The following is a 27,076-nucleotide window of genomic DNA, read 5'->3' on the forward strand; positions in this document are numbered from 1 at the left end:
AAGAAAACTACCAGGAGACTAAAAATAATCCAAAATACCGCAGTGCGCCTCATCTTTGGCCTAAAGAAATGGGAACACGTCACCCCTTTCTACCACCAACTACACTGGCTGCCATTCGAATCTAGAGTTCTTTTTAAATTCACATGCTTCTGCTACAAATCGGTAAACGGTGCTTCTCCAAGCTACATCAACACCCACTTTAATCTTTATTGCAACAACAAGATATCACGTAGAATTCAACTGTTCGCCTTCCCTTCGCTAAAACACTGTCATCTCAAAAGATTCCTCGATAAAACTTTCGCCTTCCAAGCAGCCAAGCTGAACCCATGGCTAGCCCAAATGATACTCGAGGCCCCCACTTACCTTGCCTTCAGAAAACTACTCAAAACTTACCTATTCAGCAAACACGACCCTTAATTATCCCTCCCCCCACATAACACCTCGCCCACCCCTGCTCCTCTCCTCCTTCACTAGACCTTCCCTTTTTCCTACTCTCTACATCTTTGTCTAGTTCGATCAAAGCTGCAATTTCTGATAAATCATTGTAAATCTACCCTTCATTGCAGACTGTTGTAAATTGTTGTAATTCATTGTAAATCTGCTTGTGACATGTTGTAAATCTGCTTGTCAATGTAGGTCATTTGCTAAGTGATGTAAACCACCTAGAGCTCGCTGGGTATGGTGGTATATAAGAATAAAGTTATTATTATATTATTATAATAGTTGTTTATCAAAGTGCACATTAGCAGGGATTCTTATCAGGTATGTGCCATCTACAGGTGCCATCAGTGTGTCTTGTATTTCCACTTGCATATTTTTTTAAAAAGCTGAATATCCTGCAGCTTTTCGTTGGGTAAATTCAGTATGGGGGGGCTGGACATCCTCCAATCCCCATGGAGACGCATGGGTTCTCAAGGTATCCCAAATGCCTTTTCAAGAGGATTTGCACCCATACTGCTTCACTTATATGCAAATGTAGCCTGTGCATATTCATTTGGATTTAGCTCACACCTTTTCATTGGTAGTTCAAGGTGAGTTACATGCAGGTACGGTAGATAACTCAGTTTTATCAATGACACCTTTCCTGAAAACCCAGGTATCTATTCAGTCTGCAGGTTGCCTACCCCTAGCCTATTATCTATTATACAGATAGATAACACAAAACACAAAAACTATTATCCAGATTACACAGATAAAGAGCAAAGCTATTATACAGATAAATAACACAAAAACACTCCTGGTATCTGTTGACTACATACACTCGATGTGTGCCCCACCAGTTACTCAACAAACATCGATGCTATAATCGAGCTCGGACCAGATTCTCCGAGCATATCCGGCGTGATCGCGTTTATAGCTTCAGTGATGCATTCCTGCAGATCATCCATAGTTGCGTGTAGTGAAGGTGCATACACTGACTTTCACATACCCCGCCCCCCACTCCCCAAGGAAAAAGTCACAAACAGTCATGTCCGGTGATCTCTTTTCAAAGGAATTGCTTTACATGAAATAAAACGTCTTCAAATTATACAAAATGCCTCAATTAAGCTAATAACCAAATCTAGAAAGTTTGATCATGTAACACCTCTTCTTAAAAATGCACTCTGGCTTCCAGTTATTCATAGAATAACGTATAAACTTTGTATAATTACCTTCAAAACCCTTTATAATATGACCCCTGCTTTCTTATTTAAATTATTAATTCCATATTCTGCTAAGAGAATTTTAAGATCTAATGAACAAAACCTATTGTCGATTCCTTCGTTGAAAATTATAAATAGTAGACGACAATTTATTTTTTCAGTTACTGCACCACAGACTTGGAATGCCCTCCCTATATCTTTAAGGGAAGAAAAGGAATTTGGAAAATTTAAAAGTAACTTAAAAACATTTCTCTTCAAGGACGCCTTTGCAAACTAATTTTTTTATCCTACAACCCCATTTTATTTTATTTTACTATATTTTGTTAACCTTCTGTATTTTCCCTTAATGTCTTCTCTTTACTTTAAAGAATTGTGTTTCATTCTTCCTTACCTAATGTTATGAATATGTTAAATTGAGTGTAATTCTGTCCTTTTTAAAGTATTTTTATTTATTGTATTGTCACCTAACAAATGTAAATTTTAAAATGTGCATCGCTTAGAAGTTTGATTAAGCGATTAATCAAGAAACCTAATAAACTTGAAACTTGATCTCGGGGGCCACTTGAGGAACACTTGATCATTTTGTCGCATTGCATAGTCTGAAGGTTGTAACTTCTGCACCAATTGCAGCTTATAAGGGTGAGAGTGCAAGCGATTGTGTAAGATCTTGCTAACCGTGCTTTATGGGACTTGTATTTGCTGTCATCTTATTTATAAACATATTCCAATAAGTTTTGATTTTGTAACTATTTAAAATCAAGGCGTTGTTTTGTGGGCACCTTGTACTTCTAGTTCTGTAAAGTTATCTTTAAAGATGACAGATGTACTCTCTCAGACCGTGGGGCTCAGGAATCCCCACATTGACCCACTTGGAGTGAATCCATATCAGCAATGGGGCTCTTTTTCTTCAATGGTATTTTTCCCCATTTTTCCAATTCTTCATCCTGTAGGTTTCACTATTGAGGGACATGACGGATCAGCTTTTATTGTCTTTGTTGTAGATGCTTTGTCTGGTACCCTAGCGTCTTCTCTTCCCCCCTTCCCTCCCCCCCCTGCATAAGCACACTAGATAAAGCTGGGCGAAATATCTCCTGGAGAGAAATAACTCTCGAAAATCATTGGTAATGCTGTTAGATAGAACGTAAAGCAGAAAAATGCATCTGGTGTTGAGGGCAGAGGGCCAGCTGACTCAGGTCTTCATGTTCTCTCTGGGTTAGTAATTATTCAAGTTGTTGTGTGGGGGGGGGTTATTTTGCTTCCTGCCGTGCTGCAGATTTATTGAGTTGCTCTCCTTTCTAGCATCATTCATTTTATATTACCTGAGTTTGATTCTTCTTCTGTTAATGCTTCTTTCCTTCAGAGATCTAGTCTATTTGTTCAGTAGAACTACAAGTCTTGGAAAGCTCTGGGAGAGGGACGGTGATGGGGGTTACTTTCTACTCTTGAATGCTTTTCTTGTTTTTCTCCTCCTAGGATTATCCTTAACAATAATAGACATAATTTTATAGCAGGACACCCATGGACCTTTATGACATAGGTGTGGACAACGACCTCCAGTAGCAAACCAATTTTCTGGCCCAAGTTTATATCAATCACCAACTAAAAACAGTTCTGGAATCAGTAGGATAACTATAAATATGTATTATATAATAAATATTTGTAGTTCCACTACATAGGATTTTCCAGTGTTACTTTATGGTTGATGATTGGACTGCTTTATGGAATTCTTTGCCTTAGGCGCTTGGGCCAATCAGGCCTTAGGTCCCTCCCTGGTGCATCCCACAATGCACCGGGAAGGGGCAGGCCCGCCTCATTTCGACAGAGGCAGGCCTGCCAACCGGACGGTGGCAAGACCCGTCTGTCCGTCAAACTTTACAGGTTTGAGAAGGGGTACAGGGGTGGGGGGGGGTTGCAGACTGGGGGTGGTCACAGAATCTATGGGGGTGGGGTTCTGGCAGGAGGGATTGAGCATCCTCCTACTGGTTTCATGTGGGGGGATTTCGGGTTCCAGGGGGTTCCGGCAGGAGGGATTGGGCACCCTCCTGCCAGTTTTGATCGAGGGGGGTGGGGTTGGGGTTCTGGGGGGTAGTTCTGGCAGGAGGGACTGGGTATCCTCCTGCCTGCAATCTTCAGGGGAAGATGGGGTTGTTCCGGACAGGAGGGATTGGGCATCCCTCCTGCCGCATTCTTTTGGGAGAGGGACTGGTGGCTGCAGCTAAATTTATCACGGCAAGATAAGCTTAGTGGCTGTGTCTACAACAACCCGATTCTCTAACCAGCGTCTGTAACATGGACGTCGGTTACAGAATAGGGTTTATTTTAGGCAGCCTTAGGCTCGATTTTGTATAGAACGCCCGTTGGCTTCTGAGACTGGGAGTCCTATACAGAATCCGGCTCCAAATGTCCCAGGGACAGCATTTTAAGACACATATTTTCTATAGAGCCAAATCAGTAATGTTAGTTTTTAAACTGTATAACAGTTGAAAGCCCTGGAAGACAAACTTCTGAGAGATTGAATTTTTTCAAAATCTTCTGGATAGACATTTCTATTATCCTTCATGAATTGTCCAGTAGTCCAAATGCTTTAATCCTAACAGGGTTTCCAAGAGACCATTTTTTTGTTAATGTTAACTAAGCTAGAGTGCCAGACAGATATCCTCTGTGACACCTCCAGTTAAAAGGTCTTACAGTAGAAGCTAAGACAAATGGGTCCTTTTATCCCCTATTTTCTTCCATTTGTCATTAAGATCTCTGGGACCCATATCAAAATCTTTGTAAATACCCTACTAATCCTATGCTAATGACATCCTACTGATCTTCCTTCTAATGATAACTCTATAAGCTACAGCACATACAAGGGGCCACTGAAAAGTTCTCAGCTCAACCAACAAAGTTGGGGCAGTCTCCATCGAGAGCTATACTTTTAGTTCAGTAATTTTTCCTTTTTTTTTAATTCCATATTTTTCCATTGGAACATTCATGAAGGATAATAGAAATATCTACCCAGAAGATTTTGCAAGAACTCAAAAAAAACGGTGAATGTTTAAATTTTTTTTTTTTTTTTAATTATTACAGTCAAAGACACATTGCCATTAATCCCCCTCAAAATACTCCCCCTCGCTTTGACCACACTTATCCCATCATTCATGCCACTTTCTGAAGCAGTTCTGGAAGTCCTCTTTTGTAAGTGTCTTTGCGTAAGTGTCGTGGCTGCCTTAAAACCCAAGTCGATTCAAAACAGTTACCTTTCATGGTCATTATGACTTTGGAGAAGAGACAGAAGTCGCCAGATCCGGTGAATAAGGTGGATGAGGACATACCGTAATGTTTTTATTTGACAAAAAATTGCCATACCAGAAGCGATGTGTGACACAGTGTGTTTTCATGATGGAGGATGAAACCATTTGCCCATTTCTCAGGTCACACACACTCGCCTCATGTTCAGATCTGTTGTTAAAATGTTTTGAACAGAATCATAAGAGATGTTCAGATCCTCTGGAATTTCCCTGATAGTCAACTGCCTGTTTGATCAAATCGTTTCGCTTACTCTTTCAACATTCTCTTGGGTTTTTGATGTTGCAGGATGTTACAATCTCTCCTCGTCTTTAACCGATTCACAACCATTACTAAATTGCTCAAACAACTTGTAAACCATCTTCATGGACACTCCAGCATCACCTTAAACTAATGTTAACATTTTGTGTGTCCCTTTGGCATTTTGTTGTAGTTTAAAACAAAATTTCATGATGTTCATAATCCATGATTTATGGCACACTTTAAAACACTTATTAATTAATAAAGAAAATCCATTGAACAACACAGATTCTAATGATGATATATGAATTCACAATATATTTTATGATGAATTTGCACTTGTCACCTTAAAAATTAACTTGCACTTGCGCTTTATGGTTTTATCTCTGATTGCTTGAGATACGGGAACACATGGATATTTCGTTTTCCAGATGGATTCAACAGTTACAATTGATTGAAACCAGCCTCTCGTCCACCTCTAGTGGATTACAATTAGTTTCAACAACTATCGGACCCTTTGATGATTCTGGGATTTGTTCCAGATAAGTTTGAACTTTACTTATTAATGACAGTGTTCGCTTCTTGGTAGTGTGGACATATAGAGACTAATATGTTAATCTCTATTGTTATTAATATTAATTTTTATTAATATTAATATTTATGAATTCTTATTACACCTTCATTTCAGCCCTCTGGATTCTATATATGTATGTTTATTTTACTTATTATTCTATTAGAAATAAATACTTGGAAAGTAGATACATTAGAAATTGTGTTGTACAATGGATTCTCTTTATTATCGACTCTTACACTGGCTGCCAATGGAGACACGTGTGAAATTCAAGTTTGGTTGTTTTGCTTCAAGGTACTCTATGGCTTAGCCCCTAAATACATAACAGACCTTTTCTCTTTCACAACCAACAGACACAAGCGAAGCTCACACCCGAACTTTGTTTCTCCACCGGTTAGAGGCTGTAAATTTAAAAGTCATCACCAACATCTTCTCGCACATCAAGCAGCATTATGGGGTAAAGACCTTGAACAATTACTCGTGCCTACTACCTATGGAGAATTCAGGAAATGCCTGTTCCTGAAATACTTAGGAAACCAACCTAATCAATCTTAATCCTCAACAAACGATCGCAAGAACTATCAATCACTAAGTCTGTACTTGTTTATTCACTCAATCTGTAACATTTCTAATCATTGTAAACCGCTTAGAACTTCACGGTCCTGCGGTATATAAACTGTTATTATTATTATTATCATCTAATGTAATAAAACGGTAAGCCGCGCATGCGCACTTCCTATGCGTGCGCCGCTTTTCCATGAGCTGTAGCGACCCATTGGAAGTGCGCATGCGCGGCTTACGGTTCTGTTTTTCGGTCTGGCCTGCTCCCTGCCGTATTGCATTTTTTAGTTGAAAAATGCAGCGGTGGCTCCTCTCACGATCCCCACCTGCGTCGGACTTCCGACGCAGGTGGGGATCATGAGAGGAGCCACCGCCGCGTCTTTCAACTAAAAAAAAAATACGGCAAGGCGAGCAGGCCAGACCAGACCGAAGCTCAAGACCGCGGGAAGCGAAGGGAAGGGGGGGCCGACAAAGAAGAGGACTCCAGCTGCGAGGAGCTGAACGGAGCAGCCAGATCGCAGCAGGCCAGAACGCAGGGGAGGGGCCGAACGGAGTAGGCAAGATCGCGGTAAGAGAAGGGAAGGGGTGGGGGAAATGCTGCAACTGCTGCACAGGGACCTGGAGGGGAAGACAAATACCGCTGCTGCTGCACAGGGAAGTTGGGGGGGGGATGGAAATGCTGTTGCAGGGAAGTGGGGTGGAAATACTACTGCAAAGGGAAATGGAGGGAAAGAATGACAGACAGACAGCAGGAGAGAGGGAGACAGACAGAAAGGAAGAAAGACACAGGGGCAGGGAGAGGGACAGAAAGACAGAGAAAAAGGGAGTCATGGAGAGAGAGAGAGAGAGACATCGGGAGAGAGAGAGAGACAGAAAGAAAGAAAGACAGACAGATATATATTCTAGCACCCGTTAATGTAACGGGCTTAAAGACTAGTTAATTAATAATTTATTTTGTTGAGTATCCTTTCTTTGAGTTACTATCTCCTTCGTTATTTTGCTTTGTCGGTATAACACTTTAAAACACTCAACCGTAGCTCACAACTGACTGACTGCACCGAACAAGTGGAAACTTGTCACCCATTGTTACTAAGGGCTCCTTTGATGAAGGTGCGCTAGTGTTTTTAGCGCACGCACCGGATTAGCGCGTGCTAGCCGAAAATCTACTGCCGGCTCAAAAGGAGGCAATAGCGGCTAGTTCGCGTGGCAATTTAGCGCGCGCTATTCTGCGCGTTAAGGCCCTAGTGCACCTTCGTAAAAGGAGCCCTAAGGATTGATGCGCCGCTTCCCGTATTTTTTTTTTTTTATTTATAAAATTTTAATACGTTTACAATATCAAAAGATATCAAGGAAAAAAAGGTTCTCATACAGCATTTTAACACAAAAAACATACAAAACAATCCTTTACAAGCCCACTAATGGAGAGACATACTTGCATTATTTATTAACTTAATTTTAAAGGAAAACTAAGAAATGGGTTGAATTCCAATGAACCCAAATCATTCCCTACTAAATTAGGACACAGACATTCCAACCTATTTTCTCATCAAAATAATGAAATAAAAGAAATCTCACTTCTGTTCATGAGCTAATAGAAATTGTTGCAATTGAATGGGATCCCAAAAAACAAATTCAATATCTTGTAACTTAACCAAACATTTACAAGGAAATTTTAAGTAAAAAGATGCCTCAAGTGCCAGTACTCTAGTTCTCAATTTCAGAAATTCTTTTCTCCTAAACTGCGTGGCTCTTGAGACATCAGGAAATATACTAACCAAATCCCCACAGAACTTGGTCAGTCGATTTTTAAAGTAAAGTTTCATTAACAACATTTTATCTGTCTCACTCATACATCTTAATTAGAGAATGACACGGGGAGCGATCCCCGCAGTGAGCCGCGGCGTGGCTGCGGTTTGGCTGCGGGTTATGGTGACTCCAAAGCCAAATCGCCGCAGACACGGGGACAAAAGTTTTCACCGCCCGCAAAAACGGTGAACAGATTTGTCCCCGCAGGCCAATGTACCCCCTTCTAGGAACCGCTATTTACCTGTGTTTCACCGTGTTCGTGACCGGGTGTTTGATGTCTCCACCATGTTGTCTGTCTCCTCCAACTCTCGATCCAACTTGCACGTTGCCGCATTGACTCCGCCCCCCAATATACTGGCTCCTCATTTGTCAGATCAAAGTAGGGGACCAATCGCTACTGCCGCACATGATATTTAATGGCTTGTAGTGCAGCAGTAGCGATTGTGATTTCGGAGCCGAGCAGAGGATTTGGATTTCGCAGCTTCTTGAAAACCTGAAAACTTCGTCGGTTACAAGCTGAGGTAAGGAAAGGAATGTATGTGTAAAAAAAAAAAAACCAGCTCCGTGCTGAGGTCTGGCTGAGCTACTCTTTCCAATAGCATACACATTCTCATGCTGAAATTTTCATTTGCTCTGATGCAGGTGAGATTATTTGCTTTTAGGGTCTCTTTTACTAAGCCACATTAGAGGTTTCTAGTAGGACCAGCTCCGTGCTGAAGTCTGGCTGGGCTACTCTTGCAGCACTGAGCTGGTTCTTTTTTTTTAATCAGAGTGCAAAGCGAATAAGATTATTTTATTTCCAACCCCTTTGCATGTAAGACTGTGTAGTTTTATGTCTGTGCATTGCTAGCCCCAGGGGTGGTGGAAGATTAGTGATTGAAAAATTGTATGAAAAATAAATATTTTAAATTTAGTGATAAAAATGTGTCAGTTTTGAGAATTTATATCAGTCTATTTTAATAAGGACAATTAAAAGTACATGTCGTGTTTGTTTTTGTATAGTTATTAACTAATATTTAACTAAGTTTTAAACTTTTAAAGTTTTAAAGAATGTTTCCTTTATACGTAAATAAAGAAAAGTATATAAAATCGTACCCGTTTGAGGCTTTTATGTATGCAGCGGTGACGGTGACGGGGCGGTGAATGGGGTTGCAGTGGCGGTGACGGGGCGGTGAATGGGGTGGCAGTGGCGGTGACGGGGCGGTGAAGGGAATGGCGGTGACGGGGCGGTGCAGAGGATGGTGAGACGGGGACGGGGCGGTGACGGGGACCAATTTTTTCACCGTGTCATTCTCTAATCTTAATATCATTGTGGACCGAGTCTGGATAACATCTTGAGAGTCTTCTAAAAACTCTGTCAAATTAACTTCATCTGTTTCCAGATGGTCCACATCCTGTACAGTTTTCTTTTTCTTCTGAGGAATACGATAATTATTTATTGGGACGCTGTCCACATGGGGTAACCCCAGTACTTATTTGAAATATTTCCTTAACAATATTTCTGGTAATAACAAATGAGTCACAGGGAAGTTAACCAAGCGGAGATTCGTTCCCCGACGCATGTTTTCTAACATTTCCATTTTTAAATGCAACGACGTAGAATCTTTATCTGCAGATAGTGAAACAGCTTGCAATGTGTTACATTGAGTTTCAACCACTCCTAATTTAGTAAAAGGAGCCCTAAGGATTGATGCGCCGCTTCCCGTATTAAAGATCCCTGCCTGTCCATTGAATGGTGCTCAGCAGCAGCATTCACCGCAATTTTTGATCGTACCTCGTATACGGTCTAATGCCTTGCTCTTGAATAAGAGTGGCAAAAACCCGTTAAGTAGCGCAAGGGCCAATGTCTTTGGCTCTGCCTCTCTGATCCAGTGTCTCAGACTAGAATGCCAATGAAGATGGATGATGATCTTCAGTTCTTCCGTTGCACGTTCAGTGTGGAGCATCCTCAGATGTGAGCTGTGCCAAAAATCCTCACTAAAAAAAGCTAATGAGATCAAACAATGTCACAAAAGACGTACAGTCATGAGGAAATGAGCAACACGTCTGATGTAAGAATGAGGAACATGTCTGATGTCATCTGCAGGCGCAAAGAACAAAAGGGGGCTCCCACATTATTGCAACTAAATGGGAAATCCCCACATTATATACACACTTTTTCGCAAAAATCTAAAAACATGGCTTTATAAGAAATCTCTACCAGAGGTCCAAAGAGATTCAGACTAATAATGCAAGTCACCTGAAACAAAGACAGTGTTAATGGTCAGTTGCTATCTAATATAATAAAGCCCTAAGCGCGCATGCGCACTCCCACCTGCGTGCTCCCATTTTCCGAGCGCTGTAGGGACCCGCAGGTAGGAGTGCGCATGCGCGCGGCGGCGCTGAGCCTATCGGCCGCGGCGGCTATTGCCGTCTGAAGGATAAAAAACAAAACCCCCCCAGAGCTCGGTTCGGGTCCGGCAAGGGCTGTGGGTCCTGAAAACCTTCCGATTCAAGCAGCGTCTGCAGTACTCTACACATGCTGCTTTGGGGCCTTCTACTTCCCTGATTTGCTGGGCAGTAGAAGGCCCCGAAACAGCGTGTGTAGAATGCTGCAGACGCTGCTGGAATCGGAAGGTTTGTCAGGACCGCGGGAAGGGACTAAGGGAGCCGGCCAGATCGCGGGAAGGGAAAGGGGGGTAGGGGAAATGCTGCTGCTGCTCAGGGAAGTGGTGTTGGGGGAGGGAATGCTGCTGCACAGGGAAATGTTGGGAGAGAAATTCTGCTGCATAGGAGGCAGGGAGAGAGGCAGATAGATAGAAAGAAAAGAAGAAAGACACAGGGGCAGGGAGAGACACAAAAAGACAGACAGACAAAGGGGGCCAGGGAGAGAGACAGACAGTGGGAGGGAGAGAGAGACAGACAGTGGGAGGGAGAGAGAGACAGAAATAAAGACACACAGACATATATTCTAGCACCCGTTAATGTAACGGGCTAAAATACTAGTTTATGATATATTACCTCAGACTGTATATATAATTTGATAACTTTATGTAGCATGTATAACTCTTTGTAACATATTTAACTCTATACAAAATTCTGTGTAACAACATATTGCCACCTAGAACTCTAATTAATGAAGATTTGGTGGGATATTAGTTTGCACATAACATGACATTGTTGAAAAGTCCTTCTCGGTCTTTTCCAGAGTTCTTGGAAACACCATAGATGACCTCTCACATTAATCAAAATCTTTGTGAATACCCTACTAATCCTATGCTAATGACATCCTATTGATCTTCCTCCTAATGACTACTCCTTAAGCAACAGCACATATAAGGGGACTTCGCTGATTAATCCTACCTATCCTAGGAGAATCCTGCAGGAGCAGACTGGCTAATAGAAATAATCGGAGAAAGTTGAGGTTGACAGAAAACATTATAAACATCGAGAGGTCAAATTTAGAAGTACTGTTGAAAATAGAAATATTTTGGTCACAGTAAAAATATATTATGATAGGTCTCAGTCTCTTGGGACGCAAATGTACCCTTTTTATAGATTCACATAAGAATCATCAGAGTGAAATGAAATTGTTTTAGCGAAATTATAGGACACATGCTGGAATCCAAAATACTGACCTTTGCGGTTTGTAGAATATTATTAGTTTCATGAAACTTTCTAGCCAGTAGTAAGAACACTGGCTAGAACTGGAATTAGTTGCTGGAGAATGTAGTGAAAGTTAGCTTAGCAGGGTTTAAAAAAGATTTGGATAATTTCCTAAAAGAGAAGTCCATAGGCCATTATTGAGTTGGCTTGGGAAAATCCACAGCATAAAATCTGTTTTACTATTTGTGATCTAGCTAAGTATTTGGGACCTGTGTTGGCCACTGTTAGAAATGGGATACTGGGGCTCGATAGACCTTTGGTTTGTCCTAGTATGGCAATTCATATGTTCTTCTGTTCTCTAGAGTTAGTTCTATATGGGGGAGGGAATAACACAGGGGAAACAAAACCACAAACTCAAATACACAAAATAAGGAGTGGAATTGTCCTAATGAGACTGGTGAACACAAGCTATTACGAAAATGTCCTTTTATTCACCCAATGGTTGACTCTAGAAAGCCATCTTACAACCAATTTCTTCTTAATAATAACTTAAAGATATCTCAATACAAGAATATTCACAGAGTCCTCTGAGATATAACCCATGTAGTATTAATATGAGTTTTTTATGAGGTCCAGAAGGGGTATCAGACAGCCCAACAAACAGCTTAGTTTGAAGGGAATAAAATCTTCATTTGCCCCACGGTACCTCCTCCTCCGTATTAATTCTTTTTTTGCTTTTTTTCAAATATTTCTATTATTTTTAGTCATTTCTGGTGCTTATATCTTATTATTTCATACTATTATTTGTGAGTATCAATTTCTTATCGATTGTGAATACTTAGCTTTCAGCCTTGAAATCATTCCCCTGAACGCCAACGCGTTTCGGATTCTTTGTCAAGGCGACATGGGGAAAACTGAAACCCAAGAACTATCACAATTAAAACCACAAAATATTATCCTGCGGACAGCTTAACCCTCCCGCTACTTGAACATTAGTTGCTTACCTACTATTGTGGACATACACTGCGTACCGCCAACAGACTTTTCAAAAGACAATTGTGATGTTTCTTGGGTTTCAGTTTTCCCCATGTCGCCTTGACAAAGAATCCGAAACGCGTTGGCGTTCAGGGGAATGATTTCAAGGCTGAAAGCTAAGTATTCACAATCGATAAGAAATTGATACTCGCAAATAATAGTATGAAATAATAAGATATAAGCACCAGAAATGACTAAAAGTAATAGAAATATTTGAAAAAAAAGAAAAAAAAGAATTAATACGGAGGAGGAGGTACCGTGGGGCAAATGAAGATTTTATTCCCTTCAAACTAGGCTGTTTGTTGAGCTGTCTGATACCCCTTCTGGACCTCATAAAAAACTCATATTAATACTACATGGGTTATATCTCAGATGACTCTAGAAAGCCCAGATATTGTAGCATTGACTTGAATATTTATATATTATTCAAAACATGACCTGGTATTACCCAGAAGACTTTCTAGACTCCTGAAGCAGGCCTGTTTGGCTGAAACATGTACATGCTGAGTCATTGAGTTATTGGATGAATAAAGTCATTTGAATCATTGGATGAATAAAAGGACATTTTCGTAATAGTGTTCACCAGTCTCATTTGAACAATTCCACTCCTTATTTTGTGTTTGTTCTATATGTGTCATTATACTCTGTTTACAAACTGTAAATTTTGAAGAACATAAAGGATATCCTCCATTCCAAAGGATTTTTTCTATCATGGTTTGCTATCTCACAGGTTTCCTGTAGATCCAGCAGAGATACTGACTAGAGAATGACACGGTGACAAAATTCATCACCGTTCCCGTCCCCGCGGATAACCGCAGGAAATAATCCCATGTCATTTTCTAGTGTCTATTTCAATCTCAATCCTTCTACACCAGCATTCTTCAAAGCAAAGCTTGCGGGTCAGTGGCTGTGCTTATGGGAGCCAAGGATAATGAAGCCATTGTGACATCACTGATGTGATTGGCTCTTAGGCACTGGTGGAATGAGGCATTATGACATCACAATATCTGCTCTGGATACCAGAGACTGTCATTCTGTAGAGTCTGTTTCAACCTCAGTCCTTCTACACCAGCATTCTTCAAAGCAAAGCTTGTGGGTCAGTGGTTGTGGCCATTCATACTCTCATTCTTCCCTTTCTCCTTAAAGAATGACATGAAGATGGTTTCCCGCGGCTATCTGCGGGGATGGGAACGGTGATGAATTTTGTCACCGTGTCATTCTCTAATACTGACGTACTTAAGCTTTCAAAAAGTGAAAGGTAGAAATTACCCACTGTTTTTGGAAAGTTTAAGTGGGTCCAGTGGCATAGCGAGTTTGATCAGCGCCCAGGGCTGTGGCCGCCTCTCTCACCCTCTTCCCCGCCCCTTGGACCCGCACGCACACCCACACCCCTTTTTAACCGGTGCGAGCAGCGAAAAACTTGCTGCCCGTTTCGGCTTCGGAAGTAACGTCAGAGAAAACATCAAGTTTGTCACTGCTCGTTCCGAAGTCAAAAAGGTACGGGGAATGGGTGCGGGCGCGCGTGTACAGCAGGGGGAAGAGTGGGAAGGAAGGGCGGAGAGGATGAGGGGTGCCGGCGCCCCGAGGAAGACTGCCCCCCTCGCTCCCCCTTTACTACGCCGCTGAGTGATGCAAACTAAACAGACTGATAGGAGGAATATTTATGTTTATGATCACGGATATAGGTGCCTTATTCGTGTTGTGGATACTTTTGGAACAGAACCTGCCTACAACCACGAGGAATATGCCACAATGCATGGATATAACACCAACTGGGGATACTGGAACCTGAACCCCAAACAGTTCATGACCATGTTCCGTAAGTTCCACATTACTCTGTTCCTTTTAAAACTACATTAGTTGCCTATTATTTGGCGAATTGATTAAAACTTTTGGTTTTAGTTTTGCATAAACATCTATTAGAAGTCCTCTCGTTTTACCAAGTCCATCTTGAGGAAGATCACATGCAAATGTTTTTTGGGTTTTTTTTAAATTGGTGATCCAACGATGTGTAATACTCTTCCTCTGGAGTTATCTGAAATCTTTTGTGTTTCCACAAGCCTTTTATTTGATTTTTGTTTTACTGTTGTGCAAGACTAAACTGTAAGGGCTCCTTTTACGAAGCCGTATTTGCGGCTGTAGCGCGCGCGACTTTTAATCATGCACTAACCCCCCACGCTAGCTGAAAAACTACCGCCTGCTCAAGAGGAGGCGGTAGCAGCTGGCGCGGCGGGCAATTTAGCGCGCGTTATTACGCGCGTTAAACCGCTAACGCGGCTTCGTAAAAGGAGACCTAAGTTTGCTTATTTACTTAAAAACCTTCAATAAGAAACACTGAGTACTAGCTCCTGACTGACTGTGATGGTGCAGTTCATAATTGCAGAAAACATAGGTCTACGATTTCCTTCAGCCTCCAACATAGGTATAGTGTAGGTACCATGAAAGATTCTTCTATACATTTCTGCCTAGTGGAAGTGTGTGGCTTAGTGGCATAGTGGTTAGAGCTAGAGCCTCGGCACCCTGAGGTTGTGGGTTCAAATCCTATGCTGCCCCTTGTGACCCTGGGCAAGCCACTTAATCCCCCATTACCCTGGGTACATTAATTAGGTAGAGTGTGAGCCCACCAGGACAGTTAGCTTTGTTAACGTTCAAATCACAAAGGTGCCAAATTTCATTGATAAAATTCTTATACACCAGCAAGAGCACTCAGATCTACCGCCCAAAGTCTATTATTCGTGCCTTCTTTAAAGGCCATTATTACACATTGTTGCGATCATATTTTCAGTAATAGCACCTTTAATCTGGAATTCCTTACCTGGGAAAAATTCTAGACCAGATCAAAGGAGCATTAAAAAGTTATCTGTTTAATGATGCCTTTGAGTTGTAGGCCCAGCCAGCTTTTTTGGCACTCAAGCTTTAGCTCGCTTCTGTTTCCTGTCTTGACCTCTAAGTAACTGAATTAACCTTCCCCCCTTCTTTAGTTTAGTTTTCTTAACTTATTGTAGTTGACTCTCTTTCCACTTCGTTTTCAGTATGTTTGTTTTTGTCTTTGTCAGCTTGGGGAGGGGGGTTTTGTCTGTTTTTTTTAAGATTATTTATATTCCTCCATTTTTACTGTACATCGCCTAGAAGTAATGATTAGCGATCAATCAAATTTTTTAATAAACTTGAAACTTGAACGTAAACCGCTTAGGCTATAAGTGGTATATAAATACAAAAAATAAATAAATAAATGGTGTACTATAGTATACCCATTGCTGTTCTAGTATGGGCCCTCATGAAGCCTGCTGTTTCAGCGATGAGTGCTAAACAGATTTTTGTTCTGGCGCTTCGGTCCTAACATACTGGGTCCTTCCAGAACTTTCCAAAAGCCATCCCTGGCTTTCTCTACTGGAATTCCAGAGTTCACCCAAAGTATCTCAACTCTAAGGCACACTAAGCGTTTTAGCGTGGATTTAGTACGCGCTAAATCAACGCATACAAGTTTCAAGTTTATTTAAAATTTCTTATACCGCCCAATCAAACCTTCGAGGCGGTATAAATCAAACCTTCGCTCACCGCTAATGCGTCCATAGGATAAAATGCACCCGTAAGCGTTTAGCGTGCGCTAAAAAGCTTAGTGCATCGTTGTAAAAGAGGGGGGGGGGGTAAGTGATCTGCTCTTCCACCTCATGATATAACATGGGCTACAGCAGTCATTTGTGTCAAACTGAAGCCCTTCTTACGGTCGCAGCCACTAAATTCATTTATGTTTTGATCTGAACCAGATCTGCTCCTTGTTCCTCTTCCCAGACAAGTGGAGACAGGCAAGCTCTGAAGCGGGCTGAAGACAACTCATGTAATTAAACTTATTTATGTCTGCATTGCAGCCCATACGCCAGACAATTCTTTCATGGGCTTTGTGTCTGAGGAGCTGAACATGACGGAAAAGCAGTCTGTTATGATGAACAAAGTGAGCAATATGGCGGTGGTATATGGAAAGGAGGCCAGCATGTGGAAGGTACGAACACTGAACTATGTCCTAAGGTATTCTACCACAATGACTGAAGGAGATTAAGGCCCAGCAAAAGGTTAACTGAAATCACTGTTTACGACCTGTTAGAAAACTACCACGTCTGTCTTTGTGAGGTTGTTAGATAAATCAGTCTAAAGACATTACATAAAAATGTATTTCTATACCACAATATCAAAAAAAGAATTAAAAAAAAAACTGCACATATACAGTTGAATGTAATACATTAATTTCCTATAAATCTTGTAAACAAATACGTTTTCAGTTGTCTCCTAAGGCCCTCTTTTACAAAGGTGCGAGCTTAGGAGACTGGGAGACTGGGATTGTTCTCCCTTGGGAAGTGGAGACTTCAAGGGGATATGATTGAGACTTTCAAAATACTGAAAGGAATCGACAAAATAGAGCAGAAAAATAAGTTATTTACAATGTCCAATGGGACTCGGACAAGAGGACATGGACTGAAGCTAAGAGGGGCCAAGTCCAGGACAAATATCAGGAAGTTCTGCTTCACGCAGCGAGTGGTGGACACCTGGAATGCTCTCCCAGAGGAGGTTATTGGGGAATCCACCGTCCTAGGATTTAAAAGCAAACTAGATGCACATCTCCTTACGAGAGGCATAGAGGGATATGGGTGACTAAAATTACGCCAGGTGTATACCTGGCTGGACCTCAGCATGTGCGGATCGCCGGACTTGATGGGCCGAAGGTCTGATCTGAAGATGGCGATTCTTATGTTCTAAGCCTTTTAGCGCTAACATATCCATAGGATAACATGCATGCATTTGTAAAAGAGGGGGTAAAATGCTGATATGAAGAAGAGGTTGCTATTAGAGAATTCAAATCTTTATCCCATATTGCAGCTTGAAATGACAGAAAATGTTGATGATACTTTTTATATTGACAACCTGCTGTCTATTATGGTTCAGTTAGAGCGGGGGTCTCAAAGTCCCTCCTTGAGTGCCGCAATCCAGTTGGGTTTTCAGGATTTCCCCAATGAATATGCATGAGATCTATGTGCTTGCACTGCTTTCAATGCATATTCATTGGGGAAATCCTGAAAACCCGACTGGATTGCGGCCCTCAAGGAGGGACTTTGAGATCCCTGAGTTAGAGCATGCTAAAGTGGTGTTCCTGGCTACGTTCAAATTCATTTTATCTTTTCTCTTTCTCCTATGCTGTACTATTGGAACCCTCCAGTTACAGGTATGGTATTGAGGCTGAGATCTGAAGGGTGAAGGTGTGGGGTATAAAGTGTTCTTTCTGGAATAATAAGATAACAGTAAAGACCTTTCATGTTGCATTTGGTTGTTTGGAATATGAAGTCAATTTCCAAAGCAACTTACATATCTAGATCATGATTTGCATATGTAAATCGTCCATCAAAATTGCTCCCTCAGTACCACTAAAAACATTTCTAGTGTACCCAGTGGAATAGCAAGGGTGACCGGCACACGGGGCGGTGGCACCCCTCTCCCACCCTATTCCCTGCCTCCCCCCCCCCCCCGTCGCGTGCACCCCTTCCCCCTACCTTTGTAATTTTGGCATGAGCAGCGATGAACTTGTTGCTTGTGCTGGCTTCGGAGCCCTCTCTGATGTCACTTTCTCTTGGAAATGATGTCAGAGAAAGCGCCAAAGCCGGCGCAAGCAGCAAGTTTGTCGCTACTCGCGCCAGAATTTAAAAAGTACGGAGAAGGGGTGTGGGCACACATGTGTGCGGCAGGGGGGAGGGGTGGGAAGGGAGGCGGAGCAGAGGAGGGTTGACGGCGCCCTGAGGAAGACCACGCCAGGGGCAGACCGCCCCCCACACTCCCCTTACTACGCCACTGAGTACACCACAACTATTTTAGCCATTTTTGAGGAGGCATTCGTGGCATAAGAATTCGGTTGAGAGGAGCAGAAGAAAACAGCACATGGATATTGTATTTATAAGTGCATTATCTTCTTTTTTTAAAAATCTTTATTGATTTTCAAACTTTGACAGTGCAATACAATTAATTGAACATAAAATGCTGCATAAAACGCACTATTAACTATACAAGTAATACATAAAACAAACATTTTCGCCCATCCTCCTCCCATTTATTAATACAATAAGACATATAATGTGATTAAATCCTCAAAATACATTTCCCTCCTCCCACCCACCCACCCTGGATGTGTATGGATACTGTATTTACAAGTGCATTATCTTCTATTAAAAAGGTGCCCAGTCAAAAACGGGTGCATATGCCTATGGGGACTTGGTGCTCACATAAGAAACATTAATCATGGGCAGAGTAAGAAGTGTCACTAACTAAAATATATATCTCTACTTTCTTCCAACACAATATGTATTTTTATAAATAACTGGAGAAAAAAGACCTCGGTTCAAGCCAATAATGGCTAAGGCACCATCGCTATGGCCTCCCATGCAAATGCAATGGATCCATAAACAATCATAGGTCAAAGAAAAAAAAACTCCACTTCTCTCAATTATTAAACAAGTGGTCCTCATCTCCCTTGCGTCAGAGTCCCAGCGCTCGCACTGGCTTTGGCTTTCCCTCTGATATTACTCCCTGGCCCGTGACCCTGAAGTGATTTCAGGCTAGTGCAAGCAGCAGCCTAGAGTAGTTGCTCGCTCTTGCAAAGATTATAATGAGATACAGGAGGGGGGGGGGGCAGGGAAGGGAGGCCGTGAACATGGTGTGGGGGCGGAGAGGTGCTGGTGCCCCCACCAAGACGGCACCCATGGTGGTTCTCCAACCCCCATCCCCATCCCTAATTACACCACTGAGTGCAGCAGTCTTATTTGGCTATGGCAGGGGTAGGTAATTCCGATCCTCGAGGGCTGGAACCAGGTCAGGTTTTCATGATCTCCACCACGAATAGGTACGAGATGGATATGCACACACTGCCTCCTTGAGATGCAAATCTATCTCGTGCATAGTTATTGTGGATCTCCTGGAAACCTGACCTGGCTCCGGCTCTCGAGGACTGAAATTGCCGACCCCTGGACTATGGGTCTCGATGTGTCTCTTTATTATATTGATGTGGTAATATCGCCTGTGGATTGCACAGCCGTATTGTTGGAAATTTGAATAAAGAGGGTGCACCAAAAATAGGGCAAAACAGGTGCCTTCCTGTCCAATTAACCTTGGCAACCTGTTATAAAATTACCCTCCAGGAGGATGAAGCTTCATAGGCCACCTTGCAAAAGATCTTAGTACACACATCGGCATTTCTACTTTCCAGTTCACACTGTCTAAATCACCCCATATTGCCACTTGCAAGTAATGACATCAATTCATATGAATCTGCACTCTATAAATCCACAGTGGAAGAAAAGTGAGAAAACATTGACATACATACAGAATACTGCCAGAGGCCTTTACATTTTGACAGATAATTTCAGATCAATGGCAATGTATTATACTTTCCCTTTTTATGACTGGTTGCTTTGTCTAGCCGCTAGTGGGGTGCCTTGGCTCCTCATGGTTCACCTGTGCTTATGCTGAAAATTTAAACTTACCTATGAAAGGAACTCATGAGGTTTGGTTTATATGAGCAGTTCCAGTTACTGAGATTAGTGCTAATGTTTAAATCTATAGGACGTTCTTAAAGGCGATAAGATGCTGCTTTTAACCTTTTCAACACTTCTTGGCTCTTTTCCTTTGACTTCAGCCCTGTCTTTTTCTGTATTTGATTAGCAGTCAAAGAATATCCATCTTATACAGTAATTGATCTTAACATCTTTGGGATATAAGTTCCATTTTCTATGGCCTCCTTTAGATGTTGTTTTTGGAATGAGAAGGAATATTTTGATTTTACTCTAGGCCAGGGGTGCCCACACTTTTTGGGCTTGCGAGCTACTTTTAAAATGACCAAGTCAAAATGATCTACCAACAATAAAATTTAAAAAACCACAAAGCACACTGTACGCAGAGTAAATGTTAATTATCATTTATATTCCGTGGGTTTTCAAAGAGGTCAAGGCAGATGACTTTATGTAATGTCACCTCAGGAACAACTATACAAAAATAGACAAATATACCCCCTCCCTTTTTACTAAACCACGATAGCGGTTTTTTGCGCAGGGAGCTGCGCTACTCTCGATGCTCATAGGCTCCCTGCGCTGAAAAACACTATTGCGGTTTAATAAAAGGGCACCATAATGCAAAATATAGACAGCAGATATAAATTCTCAAAATGGGCACATTTTGATCACTAAATTGAAAATAAAATCATTTTTCCTAACTTTGTTGTCTGGTGATTTCATGAGTCTCTAGTTACACTTTATTCTTCTGATTGTGCATCCAATATTTCTTCCCTTCTTTCAGCCTGCTGTAAGCTTCCAGATCTCATTCCCTCCGCCAACTTTTTCTTCCTCTCTCCCTGCCCCCTCCCCTTTCTTTCTGCCCCCCCCCTTTCTTTCTGTCTTTCTCTCTCCATGCTCCCTTTCTTTCTGTCTTCCTGTCCCCCCTTTCTTTCTGTCTCCCTGCTCCCCCTTCTTTCTATATCCCTGCCTGCTCCCAAGCCACTGCCGCCGCCATTGGGGAACAGGCCTCCAAACCACCACCGCCACAAGCTCTCCCTGCTTCCCCACACAGAAATGGGTGGCCAACCAGATTTCCTCTCCCCAATGTCATTTCTGAAGTCGGAGAAGAAGTTCCAGGCCAGCCAGGCAGCGATTGGCTGGCCCAGAACTTCCTCTCCGACGTCAGAATTGACGTCGGGTGGGGGAAGTTGGTCAGCTCGGCGCTTCTGAGTCAGGAAGCAAGTAGAACGCAAAGGCAATGTGATCGACTCGCATAGTCTTCACGATCTACTGGTCGATTGCGATCAACCTTTTTGGCACCCCTGCTTTAACCCATTTAGGCACTTGCTCACAACGATTCAGCCAGAAAAGAAAAAAGAAACAAACGATTAGCTCCACCCAAAATACAGGTTCACAAAACCAATTTCATATATTTGTCTGGGCAGGAATGCACAGTCCTGTATCCTTCTGCCCTTTGGAACAGGCCTCAATTCTCCACAGTCTTTTCAGTTAGGCTGCGGCCTAAGACAGGCCCTCACACATAGGCCTTTAGAATTCACATAAATGGTGAAAACGCCATTCCATGTAATCTTCCACCATCCTTTCATTATCGAGAAATAAACCTGACTAATACTCCCTATGAGCTTTCTCTGCACTGCTCAAAGGAGCATCCCTCCTGCCAGCGATGTTTGGAGGAGGTGGGAGTGGGGGCATCTGACAGGAGGGACTGGGTATCCCTCCTTCCGGCAGTCTTTGCGGTGATGTTCAAGGGGGTTTTGGGGTTCTGGCAGAAGGGATACGATGTTTGGGGGATGGGGGTTTCTGGCAGAAAGGACTGGGCATCCCTCCTGCCGCCGATCTTTGCGCCAATGTTCCGTGGGGGGGGGGAAGGGATGTCGAGGTTTCCGGCAGAAGGAATTAGGCATCCCTCCTGCTGGCGATCTTTGCAGTGATGTTAAGGGGAGTTCCGGGGTTCCGGCAGGAGGAATGTAATGTTTGGGAGGGTGGGGAGTGTCTGGCACTATCCAGTACTTCTGCAGAGCTTATTCTCTGCATTCCTTCTTACTCATGACCCTCAACTTTGCTTTGGACACCAGTTACTTCTCTGTTCGCTCCTTACATTGACCTGTGTTGAATGCTCTATTCATGTGATAGAGTAATAAGCCTTTGAGACTCTTGACAAAGGCATAGAAGCTGAAACACTGTCAGTGTCGAGTCTTGAAGTCTTCGCAGTGTTACAATCAATAAAGTGTGTCTTGAATTTTACACCCGTGGCTAAATTATTAGCATCTTATCCTCACGACTCCTCTGTTGTGCTTTAAATTGCTTTGCCTATTGACCCTAAATGTAAATCTAGAGAGTCCAAAAAACAAAAGGAATTGACCCCAAAATATCCACAAAGAAAATCCAGAGAAAACCAAAAAAACCTCTGTGGAGTGACGATGTTCCTAAATGGACTTTATTTGAAAGTGACAAAGTTCCAAAGGTACACTGAAATCATCCACATAAAAATAAATCATCCACATAAAAGCCTTAAAGGACCTAGTCTGCTAGGGATACAGGACCCAACACGGTCCGCGTTTCAACAAAAAGTCTTTTCAGGGGTCTCTGGGAGTCCTATAAAGGTGAATACGTGGGAAACAATTGTGTGGTGAGCCGGAAGTGTTGAGTCCTGTATCCCTAGCGGACTAGGTCCTTTAAGGCTTTTATGTGGATGATTTAATTTTATGTGGATGAATTTATTTTTATGTGGATGATTTCAGTGTACCTTTGGAACTTTGACACTTTCAAATAAAGTCCATTTAGGAATATCGTCACTCCACAGAGTTTTTTTTTGGTTTAATCTAGAGAGTCCATCCTCACTCCACCTAAATTTCCCCAGCCCTGGCACTATCCAGTACTTCTGCAGATCTTGTCCTGTGCATTCCTATGTTTAGTATTTGAAAAATGGATAAAACTGCTCTTGACTGTGTGGAATATATTGTTTGATTTTGTTTGTGGTATTGGAGCGCACAGCTTGTTTGATTTTTTTGATTTTATTTTTTTTTCATTGATTTGTGAGTGGTGATTTTTTTAAATATATTGCTGCCGTCTCATTTTACCAGGGTAAAGAGAAATTCCTGGCAATCCTCAACAAGCACATGGAGATTCACGGAACAGTTTATTATGAGAGTCAAAGACCACCCGAGGTGCCACCCTTCGTCAAGAACCACGGCCTCCTGCCACAGCATGAACTCCAGCAACTGCTGAAGAAAGCCAAGGTATTGCATTAGGCAGCACAAAGCTTGGCATAGTGCCTGAGGAGTACTCTACTGTGGGGATGGACTGGCCCATATGGACAACCAGGCAGTACCCTTAGGCCCAGAGCAGTTGGGGGGCCCAGCGCTTCCCACCAGCTGTCTACCGCAGAACTATCAGCCTGTTCTCTACTCATACTGCCCAAAAAAACACAGTATGGTGTAAACCAGTGGTCTCAAACTCAAACCCTTTGCAGGGCCTCAGAAAAAATTAGCTAATGTCTTATTAAAGAAATGACAATTTTGCATGAGATAAAACTCTTTATAGTTTATAAATCTTTCCTTTTGGCTAAGCCTTAATAATAATATTGTCATTTGTAGCTAAAGAGACACATGATCAAGAAACTTTTATGATTATGATAAACATACTAAGGGCCTCAAAATAGTACCTGCCAGGCTGCATGTGGCCCCCGGGCCACAAGTTTAAGACCACTGGTGTACACAAACGATAAATACAACAAAACACTTTCCCCAGATATAGTGCAATGGATGGAATCTTCACCAAGACCAGCAAACACAAACCAATTTTAGCGTGCACGAGTTAATTTAAATGCAAAAAAGGAGAAAAAGGCCTCAGAAAATGTGGCACAGGCCAGCCGCTACAGCAGCTTAAGGCCTACCCGAACAAAACCTCATGGGCATAAAAAAAACCTCCTTTTATGCCAAATTCAAAATGACTCTGTGCAATGCAGTGAATAAGAACTGGATAATAGTGCAAAAACTACCGTATTTTCACCCATATACCGCGCACCCGTGTAAAACACGCACACGGGTATAGCGCGCGGGGAACACAAATTTATGTAAAAAAAATTTAATATAGCGCGCACACGCGTATACCGCGCATGCTAAAACCTCCTCCCGCCTACTCCGAACCGGCATCCTCCCTCCTGCTCGCTTACCCGCGTTTTACAACTTTTTTTTTTCAATCCGATCCGGCATCCCCCCTGCGAACCAGCATCCTCCCCCCCCGCTCACGTCACCCCCCCTCCCCCGCAATCCAACATCCCCCCCAGCACCGCAAAACATCTCTTACCCGATTGGGCACCGGCACCAGCACCAATGCACAGGATGTGCCAGTGCCAGTGCCTGAAGATCCTCCCTCGTTGGTTTGGGCTGGGCTGGGCGGTGCGGGAGAGATCCTCCTTCTTCCTGCGCCGGGCTGGACTAGGCTTTGAGCATTTGCGCATGCTCAAAGCCTTCTGGTGTCGCTCTCTCTAAGATTATCTCGGAGAGAGCGAGACCAGAAGGCTTTGAGCATGCGCAAATGCTCAAAGCCTAGTCCAGCCCAGCGCAGGAAGAAGGAGGATCTCTCCCGCACCGCACTGCCCAGCCCAGCCCAAACCAACGAGGGAGGATCTTCGGGCACTGGCACTGGCATTGGCACGTCCTGTGCATTGGTGCTGGTGCCAGTGCCCAATCAGGTAAGAGATGTTTTGCGATGCTGGGGGGGATGTAGGATCGCGGGGGAGGGGGGGTGACGCGAGCGGGGGGGAGGATGCCGGTTCGCAGGGGGGATGCCGATCGGATTGAAAAAAAAAGTTGTAAAACGCGCTCACACATATAACGCGCACGGTTATGCACAGTTTGTAAAATCGTGTATAACGCGCGCGTTATATGCGTGAAAATACGGTACTTATCTTTGCCTTGTACAGAGGATCGATGCACCAATGATGGCCAGCGTTTCATAATTCTTTGCTGCCTCAGGCTGTAGCCGCCGGCCAGTCCTCTTCGGGGGACTCAAAGAAACGTCTCTCCCTGCACCGCACTGCATTTAGATTAACTCATGCAGTCTAAGACTGGTTTGTGTTTACTGGTCTTGATGAAGATTCCATCCATCGCACTATAGCTGGTGAAAGTATCTCTACTCAAATTAATTTAGGACTCAAAGATATGTTCCATTCATAAATTTTTACTCATATTTTATTGTAATTTTCATATATATTTATCCAAACATTTCCAACAAATTCATAATTAATTATTTATTCAATATAATAGTTGAGGTTTTTTTTTTTAAACTTAAAATTCATCTTTTATTAGAGTAAATCCTCAATTGTTCAATTATTAATGTGTATTTAACTCCAAAACATTAGTTCACTCATTCCGTTTTCTGGTACTTGGTTGTGTATTTCAAATCACATTGGTAATTTTTTGTTTATACTTCTTTTTGTCTATCTCGCTTATTCAAATGTATAGAAGCAACAATCGCTCATAATATTTACATTTGTATACACGTATTCACTAATATGTGTCTTTTTATGTATCCTTTTAGTTTATTTGTCCCCTGAGGAAGGCGACTTCTGTTGCCGAAACTTGGATCCTAGTTGGGATCTTGTTTGTACGATTTTTTTTTTTTAGACATCGGAAGTTTCAGTAAAGGCTTTTGCAACCATACGTTGGTTTTTGACATCTCCTAGTACCTCTTTTTGCTTTTCTGTTCTACTCATACTGTACCATTCTGACGTAATTTCCTACTTCAGCTAGGGTGGGATGCAAAAGAGAGCAGGCTACAAGCTCGGCGGCAAACAGCTGGTAGGAAGCACTGCTGCCGCTGCTTCCATTTTATTTCAGAAACAGGTAGGGGGGGGCAGGAGCCTTATTGCCTAGGTCACCCTGTCAGTCCGCCCCTGCTCCATGCTCCATGCATCATTGGCGCCAGAGATAACATTTAAGAATTGGACAAATGTACCATTTGAGCATCTTTAGGCAGAGGTTATTCTTTTACATCCATTATGACTAGGTAAAAACTTGCACCTTTTCCAAACTGCACAGTGCTTATCCTCTGAGTCATTATGGTATAAAGTGGCATAGTAAGGGGAAGGGGGCACCGTCTTAATGGGGCACCGTCTTAATGGGGCACTGGCACCCATCCTCCTCTACACCCCCCCCTTCCTACTCCTCCCCCTGCCGTGCACACGCCCCTTCCCCTGTACCTTTTTAACTTCGGCGTGATCAGCCACCAACTTGCTGCCCGCGTCGGCATCGGCACTCTCTCTGATGTCACTTCCAGGACCAGCACCTAGGAACTGACAGACAGAGCACCGAAGTGAACGCGGGCAGAAAATTGGTGGTTGCTTGCACCAAAGATTAAAAGGTACGGGTAAGGGGCGTGCGTGTGGCGGAGGGGGGGGGGCACGGAGGATGGGCGCCATCGCCCCAGGTGCTGCTCACCCTCACTATGCCACTGATGGTAGAATCAAGGTATTTTTCCTTTTCCCTTTTGTAAGATTTAATTCTACATTACTGCTGTGAGATGCTGGCAGGACCTTTAAATCATACTTTAGTCTGTGGCCCAGTTAAATTAATCATGTATTTAATGGGTATAACTTATGGGCAGGCTGGACGGACCGTTCAGGTCTTTATCTGCCGTCATTTACTATGTTATGTTACTATACATAGACACAAAACTGATTATACACTTGGAAGACTCATTTTTATGTGTGTTTGCATGAGATCTTTGTGCAGGCACTGCTTTCAATGCATATTCACTGGGGAAATCCTGAAAACCCGACTGGATTGCGG

General features: G+C 42.7%; 1 protein-coding gene across 1 annotated transcript in view; it reads left to right on the forward strand.

Annotated features, from left to right (window-relative positions):
* The window catches only part of MGAT5B (alpha-1,6-mannosylglycoprotein 6-beta-N-acetylglucosaminyltransferase B), a 327,915-nt gene that overhangs the window by 233,297 nt on the left and 67,542 nt on the right, over positions 1 to 27,076 (forward strand). The window contains exons 11-13 of the mRNA XM_033961186.1: positions 14,421 to 14,554; positions 16,605 to 16,735; positions 23,366 to 23,521. Coding sequence (XP_033817077.1) covers positions 14,421 to 14,554; positions 16,605 to 16,735; positions 23,366 to 23,521 — 421 coding nt within the window. The remainder of the gene's footprint in view (positions 1 to 14,420; positions 14,555 to 16,604; positions 16,736 to 23,365; positions 23,522 to 27,076) is intronic.

This window comes from Geotrypetes seraphini, chromosome 10 (genome assembly GCF_902459505.1).
Source record: "Geotrypetes seraphini chromosome 10, aGeoSer1.1, whole genome shotgun sequence".
Lineage (NCBI taxonomy): Eukaryota > Metazoa > Chordata > Amphibia > Gymnophiona > Dermophiidae > Geotrypetes > Geotrypetes seraphini.